The sequence below is a fragment of the Rhinatrema bivittatum genome, chromosome 18 (assembly GCF_901001135.1).
Source record: "Rhinatrema bivittatum chromosome 18, aRhiBiv1.1, whole genome shotgun sequence".
NCBI lineage: Eukaryota > Metazoa > Chordata > Amphibia > Gymnophiona > Rhinatrematidae > Rhinatrema > Rhinatrema bivittatum.
The window spans coordinates 13,840,713-13,864,979 of NC_042632.1; the positions used below are offsets into that span (position 1 = coordinate 13,840,713).

At 41.4% G+C, this 24,267-nt stretch overlaps 1 protein-coding gene across 2 annotated transcripts in view; it reads right to left on the reverse strand.

The window, feature by feature from the left end:
• FBXW11 (F-box and WD repeat domain containing 11) overlaps window positions 1-24,267 on the reverse strand; it is a 291,067-nt gene that overhangs the window by 255,582 nt on the left and 11,218 nt on the right. The window contains exon 2 of one of the 2 annotated variants that reach the window (XM_029583589.1): window positions 11,970-12,071. The exons of the other annotated variant lie outside the window; for it this stretch is intronic. Within the exon in view, the coding sequence (XP_029439449.1) occupies window positions 11,970-12,071 (102 nt within the window). The remainder of the gene's footprint in view (window positions 1-11,969; window positions 12,072-24,267) is intronic. 2 annotated transcript variants of the gene reach the window in all.

The following is a 24,267-nucleotide window of genomic DNA, read 5'->3' on the forward strand; positions in this document are numbered from 1 at the left end:
GGCGCCATTTTGATTGCTGGCAGCCGACGGCCCAAGTCCAGGAGATCGCTCCCGGACCGCTCCTGGACGCCCGCTGGACCACCAAGGACTTTTGGCAGGTCTTGGAGGGGGTCAGGAGGGTGGGGGTTGTAGTAAATTAATTTGGCAGATCTGGGGGGTTTTGTTAGATTTTTTTTTTTTTTTTTTTATATTCGCTCCATAAGACGCAGACATTTTTCCCCCCACTTTTGGGGGGGAAAAGTGCGTCTTATGGAGCAAAAAATATGGTAATTATTCGCCCTATAAGACGACCCCCGGCGTATAAGACGACCCCCGACTTTTGAGAAGATTTTCAGGGGTTAAAAACTCGTCTTATACGCCGGAAAATACGGTAAGCAAACATGCGAAAGTTTTGATTGATAGGAATATGTTTTTGATATTTACAAGTTTCGTTATAAGAAATTATGTCGTTTTATTTGCTATTGATATTTTATATTGTTTTATGTATATGGTTTTATTTTTAAACGATTGTAAACCGATGTGAAGGATAAGTCCATAAACCGGTATAGAAAAAATTGTTAAATAATAAATAAGATTACATAGTAATATAGTAAAGAAGCAGAAAAAGACCAAATGATCCATCCAGTCGGCCCAGCAAATTTCTATGGTAGTAACTGCCACTCCATGCAGGTTACCCCCAAGCCTTAAGGGTAGTAATATTTACAATCAAAACCAAACAACTGTCAAACTCATAATAAAATTCATAATAAAATTCACACACTACTGCTTGAACGTGCTTTACTTCGCTCGAAGCCATGGGTTTCCAACAAATTGTGAACTCGCCCACACACAAAGCTGGCCACACGCTTGATCTGATTTTTATCAACTCCCACTTCAACATAAGCAACCCCCCATCATGCATGGCAGTACTCTGGTCTGATCACTCCCTGATTCAAACTAGACTCACCCTCCCTCAAAGTTCTACTATACTGCCCAGTCAGCCCATAGCATTCAATTTTCGCAAATCCTGTGATATAGACACCATCACACAAGCATGCTCGGATATAGGCAACCATATTGATCTCTCCTCCACCGACAACGCCTTCTCCACCTGGGTTAATTCCACCCTCAGCATCGCCAATAAACACTGCCCTTTAATAACGAAAACTGTAAACCCAAACCGTAGAAATCGAAAACCCTGGTACACGCCTGAGCTCAGGGATCTTAAAACCCATCTCAGAGCTGCAGAAAGGTCCTGGCGTAAGCACCAATCCCCCGCAACCAAAACAATATACTACCAACGTATGTATGAATATAGAAAGTCCATACTCCAAACCAAACGAGAATATTACGCCAAAAAAATACATGGTCTGCAACACAATCCCAAGGCCCTCTTCTCCATGGTTGCCGATCTAACCTCGCCCTCCCTCACACAACAACCTGCAATTTCCTCAAAAAATCGGTGCAATGAGCTTGCACAATTTTTTAAAAACAAGGTATCCTCCATCACAGCACAATTCTCTCGCAACAGCTTCAAAATCTGTCTCCCCTCTATAAACTCACCAATCTCCCTTTCCACTTTTGATTCCTCTTCCTCCCTGGAAGTTGAGAACATCCTAAAAAAAATGAAACCCTCTTCACATCCCTCTGAAACTATTCCTTCTAAACTCTTACTATCTATACCCAAAGTGATCGCCAAACCTTTATCGAATATTCTTAACTGTTCCTTAGAGCATGGCACAGTCCCTAATTTTCTCAAGCAAGCAGTAGTGAAACCGCTACTCAAAAAACCCAATCTTGACCCTGCCACCCTATCTAATTACAGACCCGTCTCCAATCTACCCCTCCCTAGCTAAAGTCCTGGAAAAACTAGTTAATTCACGCCTATCTGATCACCTAGAACAGAACAATATTCTCCCATCCACCCAACACGGTTTCAGGAAGCATTTAAGTACTGAAACCCTACTGCTCTCCCTACATGATACCCTCATCAGAGGAATCGACTCAGGATCCTCTTACCTGATTGCAATGCTTGACATTTCTGCTGCATTTGATACAGTCAATCACGATGTCCTCCTCAATATCTTGAAGAGTATCGGGATTACTGGCAATGCCCTCACCTGGATTCAATCGTACCTCCAAAATCGCTTCTTTACTGTTTTAGTGGACAACAATGAATCTGACCCCATCAGTCTCCCTCAAGGTGTGCCCCAAGGATCCTCTCTCTCTTCTACCCTCTTTAATATATACATGCTTCCCCTTACCACGCTTCTCACTAACCTTCACATCAAGCATTTCATATATGCTGACGATGTGCAACTCATTTTCCCATTCTCTGACTCTCTACAAACTGCGCTACAGAACTGGGAATCCTGTCTCTCCTCTATCAACCAACTCCTCAATAACATGCAGCTAGCTCTAAATCCCAACAAAACTGAACTATTAATCATATCTAACAGGCATCCGCTCCCAGACATTCCTTTTGCATACTCATCTACCACTTTCCCCCCGCACACTCGCAACCTAGGTGTCCTTATTGACAATCATCTCACCTTTAAACCATTCATTAAATCCATCCTAAAGGAATGCTACTTTAAGCTCCAAACGATAAAAAAACTCAGACCCCTGCTTCATTTCTCCGACTTCCGCACAGTTCTCCAGTCTATCATTTTGTCTAAAATAGACTATTGTAACGCTCTCTTCCTCGGCATCCCTGCAATACATACCAAGCCTTTACAACTTTTGCAAAACGCCGCCGCTAGGATTCTGTCAAACACAAGAAAAAGAGACCATATTACCCCCACACTCATAGAACTACATTGGCTCCCAATAAAATCACGAATTCTTTATAAAGCACTCTCCATCATTCATAAAAGTCTGTTAAACTCCAACCTCAACTGGATCAACCCCCCCCTCCTCCCCCGCACCTCCAACAGACCCACCCGCACAGCCCTTCAAGGGACCCTTCGTGCCCAACCCATCAAAACATTCAAACTCTCCTCTACTATTAGCAGAGCTTTCTCCCTCGCCAGCCCCACCTTATGGAACTCCCTACCCCATGATATACGCCTAGAGACACATACACCTAAATTAAAAAAAAAACTGAAAACCTGGCTTTTCCAGCAAGCCTACTCCATATCCCCCCCCCCCACCACTTAGAATTTCCCCTTTAGAGAATTCCTCTATAATATATACTCTTCGAGCTATGACTATGAATGCCTTCGATTTAAGACTAAGTATTTGCCTGCTGTTTTTTGTACTTTGAACTCTATCTGTGTATATAGTTGGTTTACTCATATTGATTTATATTTATATCTAGTTTTCACCCCCCTGTTTAATGTACTCTATTGGTTATATGTAAGGGCCCCGCCCAAAAGTTAATCTTGTTCCGCTGTTATATGTAAGGGCTCTGCCCAAATGTTTTTGTTTTTTGTAAACCGATGCGATGTGTCAACGGATGTCGGTATAAAAGAGACCTTAAATAAATAAAAATAAATAAATACTTTTGGACTTGGTCATAGAAGCTGTCCTGAGCTTTTTCCCTGTCTGCATATTAGTACCCTGGAGCGTAAAAGTCAGGGCCCAACATTGGCTTCCTAAATCCAATTCCCCTCCCCCCCCTCCACCAAAGAGGACAGCGATGTCACAGTTGCATCAAAACCATCAAGGTTATTTGGTTAAGAGTAGTAATCCCCATGCCTTCTGTTAAGGTAAGTAACTACTACTCCATACATGTTACCCCATACATTCTTTTCTTCATTTCCAACCTTTAGCTTTTAGGGATCCACAGTGTTTATCCCATGCCCTGAAAATATCCGTTTTCATCCTCACCACCTCTTCCAGAAGGGCATTCCAGGCATCCACTACCTTCTCCATGAATAAATATTTCCTGATGTTGGTTCTGAGCCATCCTGCTTGGATTTTCATTTTGTGACCCCTAGGTTAGAAGAGCAGAGTTGCTTACCTGTAACAGGTCTTCTCGTAGGACAGCAGGATGTTAGTCCTCGCATGTGGGTGACATCGTCAGTTTCTGGAAATTTGTCTAGGCACACTGAACATGCATCCATGCGGGGCCCTCTTCAGTCTTTTTATGCGGAGCTTTTGCCTTGCAGTTAAGTGAGCTCTTGGTTTTTTCCTTGAAAATTGCCTTTGGAATACTTTTCACTGGATATTTCCAGGGGTTTTTTTCGTTTCTATCGACGTCGGGTCCCTCTCAGATCTTCCCCATAGGCTCCTTAATCTGTTTTTTCGGCATTCTAGGTACGTTTCTTTTCCTTGTCCTAGAAGAATTCATGCATTATTAAAACCTTTTATATCTCTCAAGGTCTGTATCATATCTCCTCTGCACCTTCTCCTTCCAGGGTATTCATATTCAGATCCATCAGCCTCTCCTCATAAGTCTTCTGATACAGAACCCACACCGTTTTAGTTGCCTTCTCTGGACTGCATCCGTCCTGTCTATATACGTTTTGAGATACTGGCTCCAGAAATAAACACCATACTCCAGGTGAGGTCTCACCAAGGACCTTTACAAAGGCATTTCCACCACTTTTTCTTACTGGTTATTCCTCTCTCTATGCATCCCAGCATTCTTCTGGCTTTAGCAATCGCCTTGTCACATTGATTCGCTGCCTTCATATCACCAGACACTGTTACCAAAAGGTCCCTTTCCATGCACATTAGTCTTTCACCTCCTGACCCCATCATATACAGTTCTCTTGGATTACCGCATCCCAGATGCTTAACTTTGCACTTCTTGGCACTGAATCCCAGTTTATAGAAGTTTTCTATATAAATGTTTGAAGTATTTAATAAATAAAAAAAATAAAAAAGTAAAATCAGGCACTGTTTTTTTTTTCATGAGTCTATATTCTGTAACATGCCTTAGTGTTACCTTCCTGTCATATTACTGAATCCCAGCTGCCAAATCTTTGACCACTCTTCAAGTTTTCTTAAATCACTTTTCATCTCTACTCCTTCAGGCAGATCTTAGTATCATCTGCACACAGAATCTTTTATCCCTTTCACAATGTGACAAAGATATTAAACAGAATCAGTCCCAAAATCAATCCCTGTGGCACTCCACTTAACAGCGTTCTCACTTCAGAGTAGGTTCCATTTACCATTACACATTGTCTGTCAGTTGACCAGTTTGTAATCCACTCCACCACATTGGCACCTACTCCCAACCTTCTCCTATGCGGGACTGTATCAAAAGTTTTACCGAAATCCTAGTAAATAAAGTGCTCTTCCTTGATCCAATTCTTTAGTCACCAAATAAAAAAAAAAAAAAGTAATCACTTTTAACAGGACCTTCCTTTGGTAATCCATGTTGCCTCACATCCTTCCCCAGGTGAATCCATGCTGCCTCTGATTATATTAAGCCATATACAGTGGCTTACAAAAGTATGCAACTTCTTAAAAACATCAGCAGATTTGTATGGATTACAGATTGTTCCAGATAGTCAAGCCAATGCAATACAGATGTGCTAAAAACGTGCATCCAAACTGGATGCTTTTTTTTTTTTTTTTTTTACACACACACACACACACACACACACAATAATCTCTCCTGGGAACTTCATGCAATAGGCAATGAGCTGACACACTAATTGTGTGTCCCTAGTGCGTCCATAGCATAAAGCGTCCAGGAGACATCGCTGTGCGCAGGTTAGGAAAATGGACACTCAATTTTATGAGCAACCATATTCCTAATCCATGCATTACAATGAGTTAGAAAAATGGGTGTTCATAAATTGAGCATCTCTTTTCCTAACCTGACCGCTTCAAAGTCTTTTTTTTTTTTTTTTTGCTGCTCCTGTGGTTTCTCCTACTTAATATCGCATTCGTTGTGAGGACTAGCCAGTTCAATGGGGACAGGCTTACACCCTTGCTTAGGTGAACTTTTTGTAGCCACCACTGGAGCTGAGAACATATTTCCATTGGTAGGTAGAAGCGAATTAAGTAGTCTTGAGACGGTAGGTTCCAACGTGACAGCAGGGAGCATTGGAGTGGACGCATGTGTGCCCTCACCCACGGTACTACCTCTAGGGTTGATGCCATCAGGCCAAGGACCTGGAGATAGCTCCACACCCCGGGGGGCACTGTGTTCATCAACCAACACACTTGGCACATCAGTTTCCTGCTTGGTGTCGAACCGGACTCCCAAGTACTCTAAGGACTGGGAGGGCTTGAGGCTGGCTCTTGTCCATGTTTACAACCCAACCAAGTTCCTGAAGCAGGGACATGGCCCTGCTGGTCACCTGGAGGCTCTCTTCCAACAACTTCGCCCGGATCAGCCAGTCGTCTAAGTAAGGGTGCACTAGAATCCCTTCTTTCTTCAGTGCTGCCACCACAAACACCATCATTTTGTAGAATGTTCTGGGGGCGGATGCCAGGCCGAAGGGCAACACCCGGAACTGATAATGGTGGCCCAGTACCGCAAAGCATAGGAAGCGCTGGTGGTCTTGATGGATTGGAATATGAAGGTAGGCCTCCAAGAGGGTCCAGGGAGGTTAAGAACTCTCCCGGCTGTATGACCATTATGATGGAGCGAAGAGTTTCCATGTGGAAGTGAATTATCCACAGATGACTACTGATACTCTTAAGGTCCAGGATGGGGCAAAATGAACCCTCCTTCTCGGGTATGATGAAATAAATGAAATAATGCCCCATATTTTCCTGGGGTGTAGGTACCAGAGTTATAGCCCTCAAACTGAGAAGTCTTATCAGTTTCTTGTGCTGGGAGTGGCAAGGTGACATCATGAACATGTCCCTAAGGATGCTGCAAAATTCCAGAGCATATCTTTCTCATACGATGTCCAGTTCTCATTTGTCAGACGTGATCTCGACCCACCAGTGATAGACGAGTGATAGTGGGCCCCCTATCTCCTTGTTCTGTGGATGGCAAGTTCACTGGCAAGTTTGTGTCGAATCTGAGCCCAAACCAGTTCCTCTTTTTGGTTGTCGGCTCTAAAAGGACAGAGACCTTCCTGAGGGCCGAGATGTCTGAAATGACTAGTTTCTGTAGGGCCGAAAGCATTGGGAGCCCCTGGCACGACCCCTCATGGGCGAGAGGTGCTGCACCTTTTTTTTCTTATCTTCCGATAGCCGAGGCACTGGAGATTCACCCCACTTACTGGCTAGTTTTTCCAATTAGTTTCTGAATAGGAGGGTTCCCTTAAAGGGCATTGTTGTGATGTTTGTCATAGAGGTCACGTCCACTGACCAATTTCGCAGCCATAGCTGTCTTCTAGCCACCACCACCGAGGCTGCTCCTCTGGCAGAGGTACGCACTAGGTCAGAGCTCACATCCATTAGGAAGGCCGCGGCAGGCTCCATCGCCTCTCTGGAATGAGCCTCTGAGCTATCTGCCTCTCTCTCAAGAGAAGCAGACACGAGCAAGCCATCAGGGCACAATAGGAAGCGATCTACAGTGTTATTGCTGTCATGTCAAAGACTTAAGGATGGACTACAACTGCCTATCGTGCGCATCCTTCAAGGCTGCTCCTCTCTCTACTGAGATAGTTGTTTGCTTTGAAAAGGCGCAGACCAGGGCGACCAGTTTCGGAAAACTCAGGCGTTCTCTGGCCACCATGTCCAGAGGGTACAGGACCTCCAATGCGACCCACTCCAGGTGGGGCATCTCACTCCAGGTCAATCAACTCCTGGATGGCTCCCAGCATTGAGAAATAGCAAGAGGCTTTCCGTAGAGACATTAGGATGTTATTTTTCTTTGGTTCCGTCATAGGGTCCGTGTCTGGAACTCCAAGAGTTTTCAGGGTCTGGGAAACCAGGGCCAGTAATTCATCTCTGTGGAAAAACCGTAACATGGTCCGGTATGGCTCCAAGCCTGGAGGGATTTCCCCATCCTCCAATGAGTCTGCATCCCCTTCGTCGTTCGTGATACCTGGGTCCCTGTCAGGGATACCCTTGGTGGGGTGAGGCATGTCCTGAGGCATGCCGATAGCACTGGGAGGACAAGGCCTTCCAAGCTGGGGCTCAGACAGCAGCTGACTGCGCCTGAACAAAGGCTTGAAGGCCTTGAAAGAATTCCACCCAAGAAAAGGTCATCTGGTCCATACCTAGTCCGGGAAGAACTGGGATAGGTGTCGCTGAACTGCCCTCTCCTGAGGAGGACGCAACCCTGGGATTGCTCAGATCTGGGGTGCTACCAGAAAAGGTCATGGCTGACCCATCCTCCGACTAGGAGGGACCAGGCTTGGAGAAGTTCTGAGAGTCCAGCCCTCCCTGGGCCTCTTCTCAGTGTTGACAAAGAAAGGATTCTAGGTCAGACTATGCAGCCCTAATATGGCAGGCAGCACAAAGTGTCAATTTTTTTTTTTGTTGCCGGAGCCATAGTTCACCGTAGCTTGTGCATTCAGCCAGCTAGTGCTTGGACTTGAGCACACAAAAATCCACCCTGATGCGTGTTAAGTATAAGCATCCGGTTGTGCGCGAATGTGTGCACTTATGCGCATGTATGCGCGCACTTATGAGCACAGTAGGGCCAGTCCGCACTGTGCGTACCAATGATCTATGGGAGGAAATGGGTCCACACAAAATCACGCATAAGATGGCGCCACCGCAGCCTGCCACGCAGAGTGCCCACCGAGCCTGAAGCGGGGCCTAGCCCATCGGAGGGCCGCTCAACCCACTCAGAAACCCCTTTTCCCTTTCCCCAATGGGATCGGGAAACTCGTCAGTACAGCGCGCCGAGCAAGAGACCGGAAGAAAGACTTACCGAATCCCTTCCACATCTCTGAATCGGAGGAGTCCTGCTTTTACGTACCTGCTCTCAGCGCTTACTGGCTGAGTACAGAGACGGTCTCCGGCTGCGGGGGTAGAGGGCTTAGGCCGACACCGCAGCGCTCAGCTTCCTGCACCTGCTGCCTTTCAGCTGCTTCAGCAGCAAATTCCATGCCAGGAACGGCTACCAGACCAAGGCACATCTCTGAGGGATCTCTGAAATCGCCTCAGGAATTCTCAACTGGGGAACCATTAGGTATCACTGCAGGAGACTGGAGCTCCATCTCTCTCCAATTTAAAGGTAAATTTTCTTCTTCTAACAAGTACTGCAATTCCGCTAAACACCAATGCTGGTGTAGGGATAGCACGTCCACATCTGCTAGGAGACAGAGATACTGAATGGCTGAGATCTCTGCAGGGATATATCTAAAGTGATGTCAGCTTTGAAACCTGACCGTCTCCATCTGCTAGCAGGGGAGCACATAACCCATTGGTCCTGAGTCCATCTGGCTACATGTTAGGAAAATGTAATTTCTATTCTTGCCCTCTGATATTTAGCCATTATTTTTCCCACTCTTTAACCCACACATTTAAAATTATGTATTAGTGATCGTGAAGGCTTAAATAATTCTAATTATAAATAGAATTAAATTTAAAACCTTTTGGCTCTCTTAAATTCCAAGGGCTCAGATAATTTTTTAGAAGAATCAGAGAAGATATAGTTCCTGTCACAGAGAGCAGGCAAGCCAAATATCTAGAAGCAAATAATTAGTTTTAGAAATTTACTAATCAAGAATGCAACTCTAGCGCAGTTCCCTAAACATGAAATGTGAGCTGTTTTCTAGCTTAACCTTCTTCAGTGTTTGTAGGGAAAGGTGACATATCAAACTGAATGAGCCAGCGAGGATGTTGTGATAAAAACCAACTCCTTTCCAATCCATGACAAACGCAACCTACATGAACCCTAAGCATCAGTAGTATGACTGCAACAGGTGTACAAACACTGAGGTAAATCTGCATGGAGCAGCAGTTATAACCATAAAACAGCAGTGGTATAACAGTCAGACTCCCAAGAAGGCTGGGATAAACCACATGGAGGGACCCTGGTTAAAACTCAAACTTTAAGGAGCATGGGGAGGTCACATCTTTTTCATCATGCTACTAACAACTGTGGGGATTATTGCAAAATTTAGTAAATCAGAAGTGAAGGGGGATTTAGTTATTGGGTTTGTGGGAAATAAAGTTACAACTGGCAGACGAGAGAAGGCCTATGAATGGAATATATGAGGACATCAGAGGCAGATTTTGGGCATGAGCAGGACAGATGGGAAAGACAGGTAAAAGACCTGAGGCAAAGACAAGCTGAAACTGTGCTGCATAAGGGATTTTTTGTATGCATCTACCTAAATTGGATGAATCTCTCTGGGCAAGGTGGATGAACCATTTTGGTCTTTATTTTATTTATAAGTGTTTGTATACCGTCATTCAGTTATTCTATCATAAGCGGTTTACAAATCAGTTATTTACTATGTTACACAAATTCTGGATTGCTCTTCCTATTTAACATGGTTTCTTCCTGCAGCATAACCAGATTTGTGTTTCTAGCATGAAATGCATCATATTATGCACCAATGTTAAAGCAACAGTACAGATAAGAAAATTAGAAGCCAAACAACTTTCAATATTTATTTTTTTTAATACATTGTCTTCTAAATGTATGCATGTCTGGGAAATCGCTAGTTAGAAGATCTGTGCCATTTAAAAGTCCCGTGTCAAACCCATGCTTTGTCTCAGCACTGCAGTAAAGAGAGGACTGGCTAACTGAAGACAAAATCAACACAAGAAAGTTGCTCATTAACATTCCATTTCAAAAATCAAGGCAGTGGGGCTAGAAAGCATTTCTGCCCTCTTCAGTGCAAAAGATAGTAGCCCTGAAACAAGCCCTGAGGCAATGTTACAGATTAGGTAAAATATGGCACACATCACAGCAATTGTTTGGGTTTTTTTGTTTTGTTTTTTTTAATATATTGGTGCTCTTTACTAATTTAGGGGTGGTGGCATTCTGTTGATCTTGTACTATTTAAAATGCTATTAAAACATAAAATGAAAATAGATTAAGAAGTGAATGAAGGTGGCAAACTAAGGCAGCAAGTCATCTTCCAAACAAGACATTTCAGCTATTAAACTACAAAAAGCCTTTCAATACCTTTTCATAGTATCTATGTGAGATCTTTATAATATTTATGACTCAATGGAGAAAATTAAAAAGCACATCAATATTTATGAAAAATGTTGATCTGTCTTATACTTTCAATTAGAAAATTATAAACCTGCAAGCAATTTAAACACCCCTTGCTAATACATCCCCAATTTGTGGGAAAATTAAAAAAAAAAAAACAAAACACAAAACACAAAACAAAAACTTGTATTACACTTTACCCAAAAGCCTGAACGTTCCAGACAGATTTCAGGAAAGAAACTGCAATTACTACACATACCAGAGAAAAATATTTAGATTTATTTCATCTATCCCATTTAAAGTATTTTCCCACTAAATTTGCAGCACTATTTAGCAACATTATGCACACATGCCAATATTTTTTTTTAGTTGACCAATGCCTAAAAGACCGTGTGATCACTGAAAACCAAAAGAGTGAGGGGGACAACAGATCAACTGCAACCTAAAGCAATTCAACAGGAATTAAACTGGGCAGACTTAAGGTACAATTTAAACTTCATCTCATCTTAAAACAAGAGAACTTCACTAAATGACTAAAATAACTCCCATACTCTATTTTAAGAAACTTCACACTATTCAAGTGTATACAATATTCATAATGTAATTATATCGCTGGACTATATTCATTAAGAACTCATACGCAAAATAGATTTTCAGCTTATGTATTCTGAATTCACTTTTTCATTTTTTTAAAATATAGCCAGTACTCAACTAATAAAATGTGAAGCAAAATATCTAGCATTGTATCAGGCAACATGCAGAACTGTCACTACTGAAATCACACTTTCAGGATGCGCAAGCACTAAACACAGGCCATTTAACCCACAAAAAATGAATATACTTTGTAAGAACTCCCAAAAAAGTCATGTAGATTTCACAGATGATATCACACACAACATATAATTAAGCAGACTTTAAACATGTTGAGTTAACGAAGCAATGAAAGAGTTGCACACGATTTACAGCATACGCATAATACATTAACAAGAAAGAAGAAAGGCACCTGGAGACATCTGACACTGGGCATGCTCTGCAGGCATCTCAGTGCGCACATGCTCTCTACCAGGTTGGAGCAGCCTAGCCACAAAGACCTTGGCACAGAACACTGCAGGGTGACAAAAAGGAAGGAAGAGAAGAAGTGGGTTAGATGCCACAACAAATCACTTCACGCAGGCAACTATTAGTATGTTAAAGTGGACAAATGTTTTTGTTAGTTACTAATTTTATTTGTTAATGCTTATGAAGTGAAAGAACTGCTGAACTTGCATTGAAGGTGTTCTACCACTCTCTTACATTAAAAGTGCCAGGAAAGGCTCTCTCCTCACCACCTGCTCACTCTTAGGTCCAGATATATAACACTGTATGATATACAAAGGATTTAAAGGGGAGTTTTTAAGGTATCTGCACTAGTAAAGAATTCTGAATCCAGTTTGAATTTTAAAAACTGACAGACTAGTGATAAAGGAGAATGCCCTAATCTCCTTGGTGCATTACAGGTTCAATGTACACAATCGTTTTCCAATAGAAAGGTTTGTCACAGTTTATGGTCCACATCTTTTTTAATCTTGGTATGCCCTCATCTGAATTTAAAAGTAAATGGGATAACGTCAGTCGCAGTTACAACAGTCATTCTGTTACTGTCTAGGTGTCACTGAGTGGCTCTGTTAGTGTGTTTATGTGGCTCTCATCTTTTGGATAATTGCGGTAAGACTGGATAATGGATTTAAAAAGTTTTTAGAAATAGCGACAATACTTCCTTATAATTTAGTGAAGACATCAGTATAGAAGAATTGCATCCAGATATAGTAGTAGATGACCCATGGGGAGTGAGCAGCACCACAATTGTGGATCCACAAAGTGTTTAAAGATGCTCTATAAAAAGAGAAGGGTCCTCCATATAGGAAGGATATATGAGATCGTGTAATCACAGATTAGTAATAAACTCAAGAGGAGAGCCAAACTCATGAGATATGAAAAAAAATCAAAGTCAAGCCTGGTCATATTCTATTTTAAGTAGCCACATCAACTACTACTTTCAGGATTTTCGTATCTAAATCTCCAGTGTCAAACACCTGGATCATTCAACTTTACTGACAAACATGATGAAAGTTGCATTGCCATTGGTTAGAGCACAAAAAGATAGCCTATAGTTACAAGTAAGATAGGGGCAGATTTGACTCCCATTAGACATTTTTCTTATAACTAAAATTGAAGGAATTCCTTTGTATATTTGGTCAAAAAAACTAGCAGAGCAGATGATGTGCCATTTTCAGACCCAGGAGAAGTCCAAAGTATTTTGTGTCAGACACTGAGTCTGATAAGAAAGTAACATTACCACTCTTTCAAACACACCAAGGCTGGTGGTACCTTATAAACTGAGAGGTCTGATGAAATCAACTCTTGTGCTTGAAAGCTTATGTTTAGTTTATTAAAATTCTTTATATATTGTAATCTCAATCATAGCAAAGCAGTCACAATAAAAATCAGTAAAAAATTCACAATTAAAAAATTACAATCAACACTACTCATAAAAATAATATAACTATAAAACTGCATATAAAAACTAACAACCATGGAAACAGAAAAATGGCAGCAGCAAAAGACTGTATGGCCCATTTAGTGTAGCTATCTGTCCAATTAATTTAGCTTTATAATTCCCTTAAGAAATCCCCTGTATTTATCCCATGCATTCTTAAATTCAGATACTGTTTTTGTCTCAACTACTTCCACTGGAAGGTGCATCCAGCAGCCTCGCTGCACAGAAATATTTCCTAAGATTATCTCCGAGTCTACTCCCATTCACCATCATCCCATGACTCCTCATTCTAGAGCCTCCTTTCTGTGAAAGAGGCTCACCTCTTGTGCATGGAAACCTTTCAGATATTTAAATGTCTCTATCATATTTCCCCTATTTGCTACTCCTTGAGGGTATAGATCTTTAAGTCTATCCCCATTTGCTTTAGAACGAGGACCACCGACTATTTTAGTAGCCATCCTCTGGGCAGATTCCATCCTGTTTATATCCTTTTGAAGGTGCGGTCTCCAGAACTGTACACAGTATTCCAAATGAGGTCTCACCAGGGAGCTATACAGGGACAATATTACTTCCCTTTTTATGTTGACCATTCCTTTCCCTATACAGCCAAGCATCTTTCTGGTTTTTGCTGCTTTATCCATCTCTTTGGCTGAATTAAGATCATAAAATACAATAATCCCCAGATCATGCTCTTCCTTCATGCTCAGAAAGTGTTGATCTCCAATACTTACCTCTCCCTTGGGTTACTGCAATCTAAACGAATTCTGATTTTTTTTTTTTACTTTTAATCTTAGCTGCCAGACCCTAGCTGTCCATCCTGTTGCAGATTTTGGTATCATTGGCAAAAAGACAAACCTTTCCTAACAAATCTTCTGCTATGAAGCTAACAAAAATGTTGAAAAGAACTAGTCCAAGGACCAATCCTTGAGGCACACCACTAGTAGCATCCTCTTCCTCAGAGAAAACTCCATTTACCACTACCCTTTGTTGCCTTCCCTTCATCCAATTTCTAACCCAGTTAGTCACAGTAGGTTCCATATCTATAGCATTCAATTTATTTATAAGTCTACTATGCGGAACCTTGTCAAAGGCCTTGCTGAAATCCAAGTGCTCTCTCTTGATATAACTCTCTGATCACCCAAAGAAATTGATCAGATTCATCTAACATGATTTACCTCTGGTAAAACCAAGCTGCTTCAGATCTGTTAATCCATTGGATTCCAAAAAGAACACTATCCTCTGTTTTAGTAGCAATTCCAATAGTTTGCTAACCACAGAGGTCAGACAAGTCCAACCTCCTACTTATTTCCACTTTTATGAATAGGAACCACATCCGCCCATCCCCAGTCGTCTGGAACTACTCCAGACTCTAAAGAAACATTGACAGGTCTGCCAGCGGAGCTACCAGTACATCTCTAAGTTCCCTTAGTACCCTTGGATGTATCCCACCAAGCCCATCGCCTTATTAACTTTAAATTTAGTTAGCTCCTCATGAACACAATGTTCTGAAAATCAATTTGAGGTTTACCTCACTTTCAATATTATTTGTGTTCATTTTATGTGGTCAAGAACCACAGTGAACACCAACCAGAAATATCTGTTAAATAATTTTGCCTCTCACCCTTGTTTCCACACTCCATTCCCTTCCTCTCCACCTGCTTCCCAAATACATTCCCTTCCTCTCAGGCTCACCTCCCTCAGTGCCTTCTCTTCCTCTCATCTTCCTGCCTTGTCTTCCATGCCCCACCTCTTGTCTCCTCTCACTCCTCCCCCTCACATCTAGGGCTTCCTCTTCTGCTGGTGGGGGTTATGGTCCCCAATTGCATTCCAGCCCTTCTTTTTTTCTGACAAAGGGTGGAGACCCCACCACTGTTTCTGCACTGCCAGACCTTCTCTTTTGTCGGCTGGAGGAGGGATGGGGGCCCCCACCAGCACTGCAGTACTTGCCATGTCCAGTGGTACTCCACCAGCAATGAAGCCTTTACTTTAGCATGACTTTACTATGGGCAAATAACAAATACTTAAATAAATACTGCCACCACACGAGGAAAAAAAAAAGTGAGCTTGCTTCTTGGGCCATAGTTTGGGCAACACTGAATTAAATGATTAAACAATGAGTAAGCGCTTACCATTTAGTCATTTAACTGTTTAAAATTGTTCAGGGCTGATGCAGGCTCAAGTTGGCCCTCAGCTGACTTGCAGGTTCCCCTTTCCTGGTATGTTGTGCAGCTCCTGACATAAGAACAAGCCAGACAGCTCCTGGACAGCCTGGGGAACATGCAGTCATATTGGGCATCCCCCCTTTCCTCCACAGCTACAGGCTGTTATATATATATATACATACACACACATATACATACATGTGTGTGTTGTGTGTTGCAGAGAGGTGGTCCTCAGAATGCGAATGTTTTCATGTATGAATAAAATGAGGTGTATGTCTCCTTGCTGATTTATGACCATGTACTTTTCAACTTTCTGTTGGTGGTCAATTTATGCATGCATATTCAGCAGCACAGGAAAAATGCATGCTTATATAGACTCATATATGGGAATGGACACCATCTTGCTATATCCAATATAGCCAACATACATACCGATTTTTCCCCAATGCCAAGGAAATTACTCATGTACTGATTCAGAAAATTGTGTGTAAAACTGAGAAAGGATATGGGTTGAAAGTGGCATCAATACAAGGAATTCTCTAGCACTCTCTGTAAAGAATGCCTAAAAAGCTTATTTACTTGTACAAGAGTTCTAAAAAATGTTAAGTGCAAATCTAAGTTGAAAACCTAAGGGTCATTACCAAATGGCACATACAAAAAGGAATGTAAACTAGAAACCAAAATAGAATCTTCCTTAATTTTTTTACATCTAGTCTCATTGCTTGATTTGAGAATTTCATTTCATGAATTCCTTCCTAAAGACTGCTCAGAGAATTGCTCAGGCTGGGTGGGAAGGACCCGTACAGGAGGATGAGAAGTAAGCAGGGCAAGAAGAAATATCTAGCTCCTGACTTCAAACTGGTCTAAATTGCATTTTAAGAGCAGAAGTATCCATGATGCCTAAGTAGTTAATGAAATGTTACGGTTGGCTCCTGTTCTATGATATGAATTCAAATTCTGTACATTGCAATGGGAATCACTGATGTTCATACACATTTTTGACATGGGCTTTCAAATTTCATTTCTTAGAAGCCAAAATATGAACTGCCAAAATTAATAAAACAAACTGGGAAGTCTAAGTAATACTAACAAGAGTGTCTTTAAAACTTGTATTGCTATTGCAACAGTGGGTATTCAAAGTAAACTCAATAGACATCAACACAAATCCAACAGTATATAAATCTAAGAAAGTAAGTTAACAGTGCTTTCCTGAAAGTGACAAGATGAAGTATTCAAAATCCAAGTGCATTCCACTCATTTCAGGAAGACCAGATTTATTGGACATAAAGAAATAGACTGGTTTCATACATGAAAATGAACTTGATCTGACTTCAGCAGATAAAAATCAGGTATACAAAGATATGATTAAGTTCTTTGCACCATATGTGAAGCTGTTTTCTAAAACTAGTTTGTGTTTGTTAAAGCAAACAAATAGTTAAGCAAAGGAATATTTACAGTTCAATTGATGGTGAACCAGATTTTGAAACAGAACTTTTCAAAAAGTGATCTTTTAAACTTTTTATGAATGAACAAAACAATTTTACTTGAGTAACCTTTTGTTCAAAAGGGTAGTCAAATGAGATGCAATATCTTGTTTTCCTAGGCATCCTAATGAAGAGCATGCAATTTATATGCTACACATTTAACATCATGTCACTAAAATCAAAATAGTTTTTGAGCAAGGCAAGATCTGTTTGCATATATGAAGTAAATCTTACATCAAGCTTTGCCTACAATGCTTAAAAAAAAAAAATCCTTTTCGTAACAGTAAATCTGCTTCATTCTCTGCTTGATATTTTGGACAAGTAAAATTCTTCTCACTAATTTGGCCTCCTTTCAAACTAAACAAAATTATGAATGTCAGAATGCAATGGAATGAGATCTAGTGCACAGTAGGGATGTGCATTTGGTCCCTACGTATTGGCAATCCGCAACGGATGTTGCCATATTCGTTGTATTCGTGGGGAAGCGAAACGTATCGCGATTCCCCACGAATCGCCCTCCTGACACCCCCCCCCCCTCCAAGACTTACCAAAACTCCCTGGTGGTCCAGCGGGTGGTCCAGGAGCCATCCCCTGCACTCACACCCTCGGTGTCTGTTTCATCATGGCGCCGATAGCCTTTGACCTACTATGTCACAGGGGCTACCGGTGCCATTGGTCAGCCCCTGTCACATGGCCATCAGCGCCATCTTGTGCTACCACCATGTGACAGGGGCTGACCAATGGCAACGATAGCCCCTGTGACATAGTATGGGCAAAGGCTATCGGCGCCATTTTGATTACTGGCAGCTGATGGCCCAAGGGCAGGAGATCGCTCCGGGACCCCCGTTGGACCCCCAGGGACTTTTGGCCAGCTTGGGGGCCTCCTGACCCCCACAAGAGTTGCCAAAAGTCCAGCGGGGGTATGGGAGCGACCTCCTGCACTCCAGCCGTCGGATGCCAGTATTCAAAATGGCGCCGATTGCCTTTGCCCTCACTATGTCACAGGGACCGACAGTGGAGATCGTAGATCGTGAATTTCGTAGGCATAACTGTACACCGTAGCCTCATTCTGGATGAGATATGGGGATTGGCTCAGGAAAGTTTAAAAACTTAAACGTGAGGTATAGACACCGTTCGACATTTTTGAAGGCGTCACACAAGAAGAAATATTTTGAATGTGGTCACATAAGTAAAAAGAAATATAGATTGATGTGTTTGTGTCTCATTTTTTGTTTTGTCACATTTAGTGCTTTCCCAAGTCCCTGAAGCAGACAATCCATGTCAAAACATGGCCGATGTCGGGCAGGTGGCCCCCGACTCACGCAGGAAGACAGTATTAATTGGGTGGACTTTGGTCCACGTTATTGAATAAGATAAGTACAGAATTAATTGGCACTTATAATAAATGCGAGCCGGGTTGACAGTTAGGGAGAGTACTTACTGTGAAGTAATGTGCCAAGATTAAGGCACTATTTGAAAACTATATATATATATATAAATAAATCAGATCAAAAAAAATCAAAAAAATATAAGAAAACACAGACAAGAAAAAAAAATACAAGTGGAGGAGTTTTGAGAAAATAAATTAAGTTAAATTTAAAAACTTTTTTTACCTTTGAGAAAAAAAAAAAAAAAAGACTATGCAATAAAAGGGTATAACCATCAAGTGGTTATTACACATATAGCGCTACCACACATCAGAACACATCGTAAAAGTTTCCCCTAAGTAGTTGTTTATTGGAGACAGACTACTGGCAACTGCCTAGTTTCACAATCCTGTTGCAGACAGGTGTGCCCTCTATCTACGAAGCAGCTGTGGAACAAGATTATCCCACTAGCTCAGATTGGTCAAGTAGGAAGAAAAGGAATTATTCCTTCTCCCTAACTGGGAAATATAACCAAGTTAGCCCACAGCCCATGCTAGCAAATAGGATTAACTGACAAAACTCTGCTCTGGTTCTCATCTTATTTATGATGAGAAAAAGACTCAAAACATGGCTTTTCAAACAAGCCTTCCCAGACTCAGACTAAAAATAATTCTCTCTGATTTTCAAATTCCAAGCAACAATTTTCTTTTATAACCATCCTGATAATCTTCTTCTAAACTTTATAAACACCCAGTATCTTCATTACTTATGATTTCTTCTTTATTATTAAAAACTGCATTTTTGAACTGAACAACTCATTGTAAATTATACAATAAATTTTTTTTTTTTTTTTTTTTTTTGAAAACTTTACCTTCTACAGGTTTATACACCATGTTAAAGTTACTATCTTTTCTTCTTCTTACTCCCAGTTGCATGTTTCCTTGTTTATTGTAACTGCATTTATAATAATATGTATATTACATATTTGTTCTTGGTTCCGGTTATTACCCCATTGTTTATTGTAAACCGGCTTGATGTGATGTTATCACGATTGCCGGTATAGAAAAAAAAAAAAAAAAAAAAAAAGATTATCCCACTAGCTCAGATTGGTCAAGTAGGAAGAAAAGGAATTATTCCTTCTCCCTAACTGGGAAATATAACCAAGTTAGCCCACAGCCCATGCTAGCAAATAGGATTAACTGACAAAACTCTGCTCTGGTTCTCATCTTATTTATCAAACAGAAGCTACCAAGTAACAATTAACAACGCTCTTTCCGAAAAAATACCTCTAAACACTGGAGTTCCTCAAGGCTCCGCCCTATCCGTGACCCTCTTTAACATTTACCTAGTCCCGATATGTCCTTTGCTAGCTGGATTTGGCCTGTCACACTACTTCTCCGCAGACTATATCCAAATACTAATCCCAATTCAAAACACACTGGACGAAACTTATAAGAAAACAGCTATGTATCTTTCAGCAATCAAACTGTTAACTCACATGAAACTCATAATAAACATCGAAAAGACAGAAATAATAATTCTTGAAAGAAAAACCAGGACATCACCCCTCCACCCCTTAAACTAGAGAATCAAACAGTGACAATTACCCCGGTCACACATGCATGCAACTTAGGAGTCATCATTGACAATGAAGTATCCTTCAAAAACCATATCGCATCAAAAATAAGGGAAGGATATCACAAACTATTAACACAGACGTTTAAAACCATTTTTAACCCCTGAGGATTTCAGAACAGTGCTTCAACTGCTCATTTTCTCCAATCTGGACTACTGCAATTCCCTATTTGGATTACCACTCTCCAGTATGCGTCCCCTTCAAATCTTACAAAATGTGGCTACCAGAATCTTAACAGACACAAAAAAATACGAACATATAACTCCAATTCTTACATCCCTACATTGGCTTCCAATAAAATTCCTAATAGATTACAAAATACTGACCATTCTATACAAATACATGAAGAATGGACTGGTTAAACGCTACTATCAGACTCCATGCACCACACCGAAACCTTCGCTCAGCCAACAAAGGCCTCCTTAAAATTCCAGCTGTGCGGTCCGCACAACTTATCTCAATCTGCGAACGCGCAATCTCTCTCGCCAGCCCCAAACTCTGGAACACACTACCAACCGAATTAAGTCTACAACCCAGCTTGAAAACATTTAAGAAAGAACTGAAAACCTGGTTGTTTACTAAAGCCTATCAAGAAACACAATAACACCGCTATATCATCCTCCCCTCACACCTTTCTCACTGAGCCTCACCACTTCTAGTTCTCTTAGACACGATCAATTTTATATTCTACCTTACTGTATTCCTATTATACTCTGATAATTGTATGATCTTAACTGTAACTGTTATTTGACTTTCAATCCAATGTTTGTACCACGTTTTAAGAACTGAAATTTGTAAACTGTTGTGATGGTGAAACCAGATGGTATATAAAATTCAATAAATTAATAAATTAAATAAATAAATGCCACCTTACCATTAAATCTAAGGATGTTCTAAAGCCTTACTACTGTTATATATTAGTTGATCTTGGGAGCCTGAGCGCCATCTGATCCTAAAGCTGCTTGCTTTTTCCCTTTTTTGGCCACTGCACTGTTCCATATGATTACTAAATCTATATACTCAAAATTTACTTACCTAAGAAAAAGGTGTTCTCAGAGGACAGCAGTATAAATCAGCCACACAAGATAACATCATTTTGACAGCATTGACACAGTCTCCTAGAGCAGTGGTTTCTAACCTTTTTTCAGTTGGGTCACATCTGTCAGATGGTTCTCACATGCGTGATTCTGAACATGTGAGCAACGTGGGTCTAAATGTAAACATACACTCATCCTCCTCGACCCCCCCAACAATGGGTGCAGAGCAGAACTAGGGCACTACTGTACAACGCACCATACAAAAATAAATTTTCTGGTTCTGGTGACATCTCAGTAAAAACAAAACAAACTCCCTCTACTACCAGGCGCAATAGCCCTTCTTATAAAAAGTCAGTAATTTACCACTAAGGCATGTCCTATTGAGAAAGCACAACAAATAAGACTGTTACAAATGCCTACATGCTAGTAAAATACCTTACTTCGCTCTCACAAACAAAACCAACCTTCATCAACTACAGAAAGACCACAAATTATAAATATGGAGACAAACTTGAATGGAAACCCAAAAAAGCCACTCTGCACGCAGTACAAACCTAAAGAAATGGAAAGAGAAATATAGCATCTAACATTGTCCCAGGATCTGCAATAATGCACACAAACTAATCCACACAAAGTTACACCTGCACTATGGAACACACTCAAATAACCACCCCCCAACTTATGAAATGGCAATACTACAAATATAAACCAGGCCCTAAATACTAATACATCTCCTATTAGGAAAACAGAATAAGCCAAGCTGCTATAGATCCCCACACAGAAATAATTGTAAAGCTATACTAATAATTACAAAACAGCTAATGAACAGAACATCCAACAATTAGAAACTCAAAAATTATTAAAAATTGTCCCAATACCAATAAAATATTTCAACAGTAGACATCACATAATCCCCAATAATTAAAAATGGCAGTCAATCAAGGAAAAAAAAAAAGCCCTTTAAGCCACCTTTACTTACCCTCTTATAGCAACTCTCCTACTCCTTTCCCTTGCAGGCCAAAAGCACACACCAAAAGCAGCAGTGGCTGCTGAAGCTCCATCCTTATGGTCCTCTTCCTTATGGCCCACAACTAGTCACACACACATATATACACAAACCAGCCACCTCCCTGACCAGTCTCCGTCTCTCCTACACACGCACCCCAGTCACCTCCCTGACCAGTCCCTCTCACACACGCACCCCCAGTCACCTCCCTGACCAGTCCCTCTCACACACACACCCCAGTCACCTCCCTGACCAGTCCCTGTCTCTCACATACATACATGCTTGTGTGAGAGAGAGAGAGACAGAGACACACATGCTTCCTTTGCATCTCTCACACATGATTCTTCTCTCACATACACACCCGCATGCACCCTCTCACACCCACACAGAAGCACCTTCTTTCACAGGGCCAGGTCTCTCGCTCTGTCATGTACATTCTGGAGCACTACTTCAGCTGCTGGCTGCACAGCAGGGCCTCATCTTCTGCTGCCAGCTCCAGGAAACGCTGGCAGCACCGCAGGGTTTCATCTGCCACTGGCCTCTTCTTGCGCAGGACGTGCTGGCGGGGAGTGGGTACCCCGCCAGCACGTCACTTCTACTCGCCATGGAACCTTTCTATTGGCGGCAACGGCACTCTTCCCCCTGTTGTCACCCAGGGTGGACTGCCCTTCGCCCTCAGTACATTGCCACTGGAGGAAAGCACAAGCAGGGCAGTGGGGCAACAGGAGCAGCAACACACCTGCCAGTGCTTGGCGACACATTGGTGTGTTGCAAAACACTGGTGGAGAATTGCTATCAGAGTATTTTTGAAAGCTTTTCCAGGTTTTATGGGACACATGGGGAACTTCCCATGCACACACCATCTCAAAAGAGCCCCATCTGTTATATAAAGCAGATTAATTGAAGTACTCCGTAAGGAGAAGAGGGAGTATTTCTGTGGCTGATTATTCTGTCGATTTAACATAGGAAATGATGGCAGAAAGACACAAATGGTCCATCCAGTCTGCCCAGCAAGTTGTTTAGGGTAGTAACTGCTGCACTGTGTGGGTTATCCTCTTGTCTTCTGTTAAGGGTAGTAACAGCCACTCTAAGTATACCTTTCCTAGGAGAACATCTGTTAGGATAAACAACATTACCTTCTCTGTGGACAAGCAGGATATTTCATCCATACAAGTGGGAATCCATAAATAAGGATTACTTTTTAAACACAGAAAGGGGGATAATGGAAAAAATGCCAAATGGCAGATAATTTTACATGAAAACTAATTTTTTTTTTTTGGAAAGATAATATAAAAGAAAAAGAAAATGTCCCTAGGGGAGATTGATTCTACCCCTCAAAGAGACCCTGACCAACCTTGCTGTCATATCTGAAGTCAACTAGACAGTAAAGGGGAAGTAAATGGCTGGGCTCAACTCCACATTATATACTTTTAAATCTCCTCAATGAAGACTGATGATAGATGAGCTATCCCTACCATGATAGCTCTCACACGATGAGGCTTGGTGCTAATCATCCAAGTAGGGAAACACAAGAATCTCCACTATGTGCAGAAATACTGTAGTTACTTGCCAGACATTTTGCTGAAACCTTGATGCCCATGCTATGCCAAAGGTAATAAGCAGTACTGGAGGTGATGATTCCCTACCACAAATATGAGATACAACCCACTCACAAGAAACCTCTATATGGGTATAGGTATCTTTGAGACCCAGACAGTATAACCATTTCTTTGTTTAGAAGAAAAAATAACTGTGCCTAGGAAAATGATGTTGAACATTTCCTGCACAAAAAATGTGTTCAAGAACCATAGGCCCAGTCTTTTTAGGTATCAGAGAGTAGTTAAATTAAAATCCTCACCCTCTTTTCTATAGTGGAAGAGATTCAACCACTGGCCTGTAAGAGAGCGAGGAGATATCCATATACAGGAATTCCTAGTGGAAAAGGAAGTGGGAAAACCCCCTTGAGGGCAAGCCTGTAGGATTAACTGTGATTTATAACCCTCTTTTATAAACCAAGAGGACTCAGGTGTCCAGAGTTATTAGGAGACCAAGGTTTACATAAATCTTCAGCCT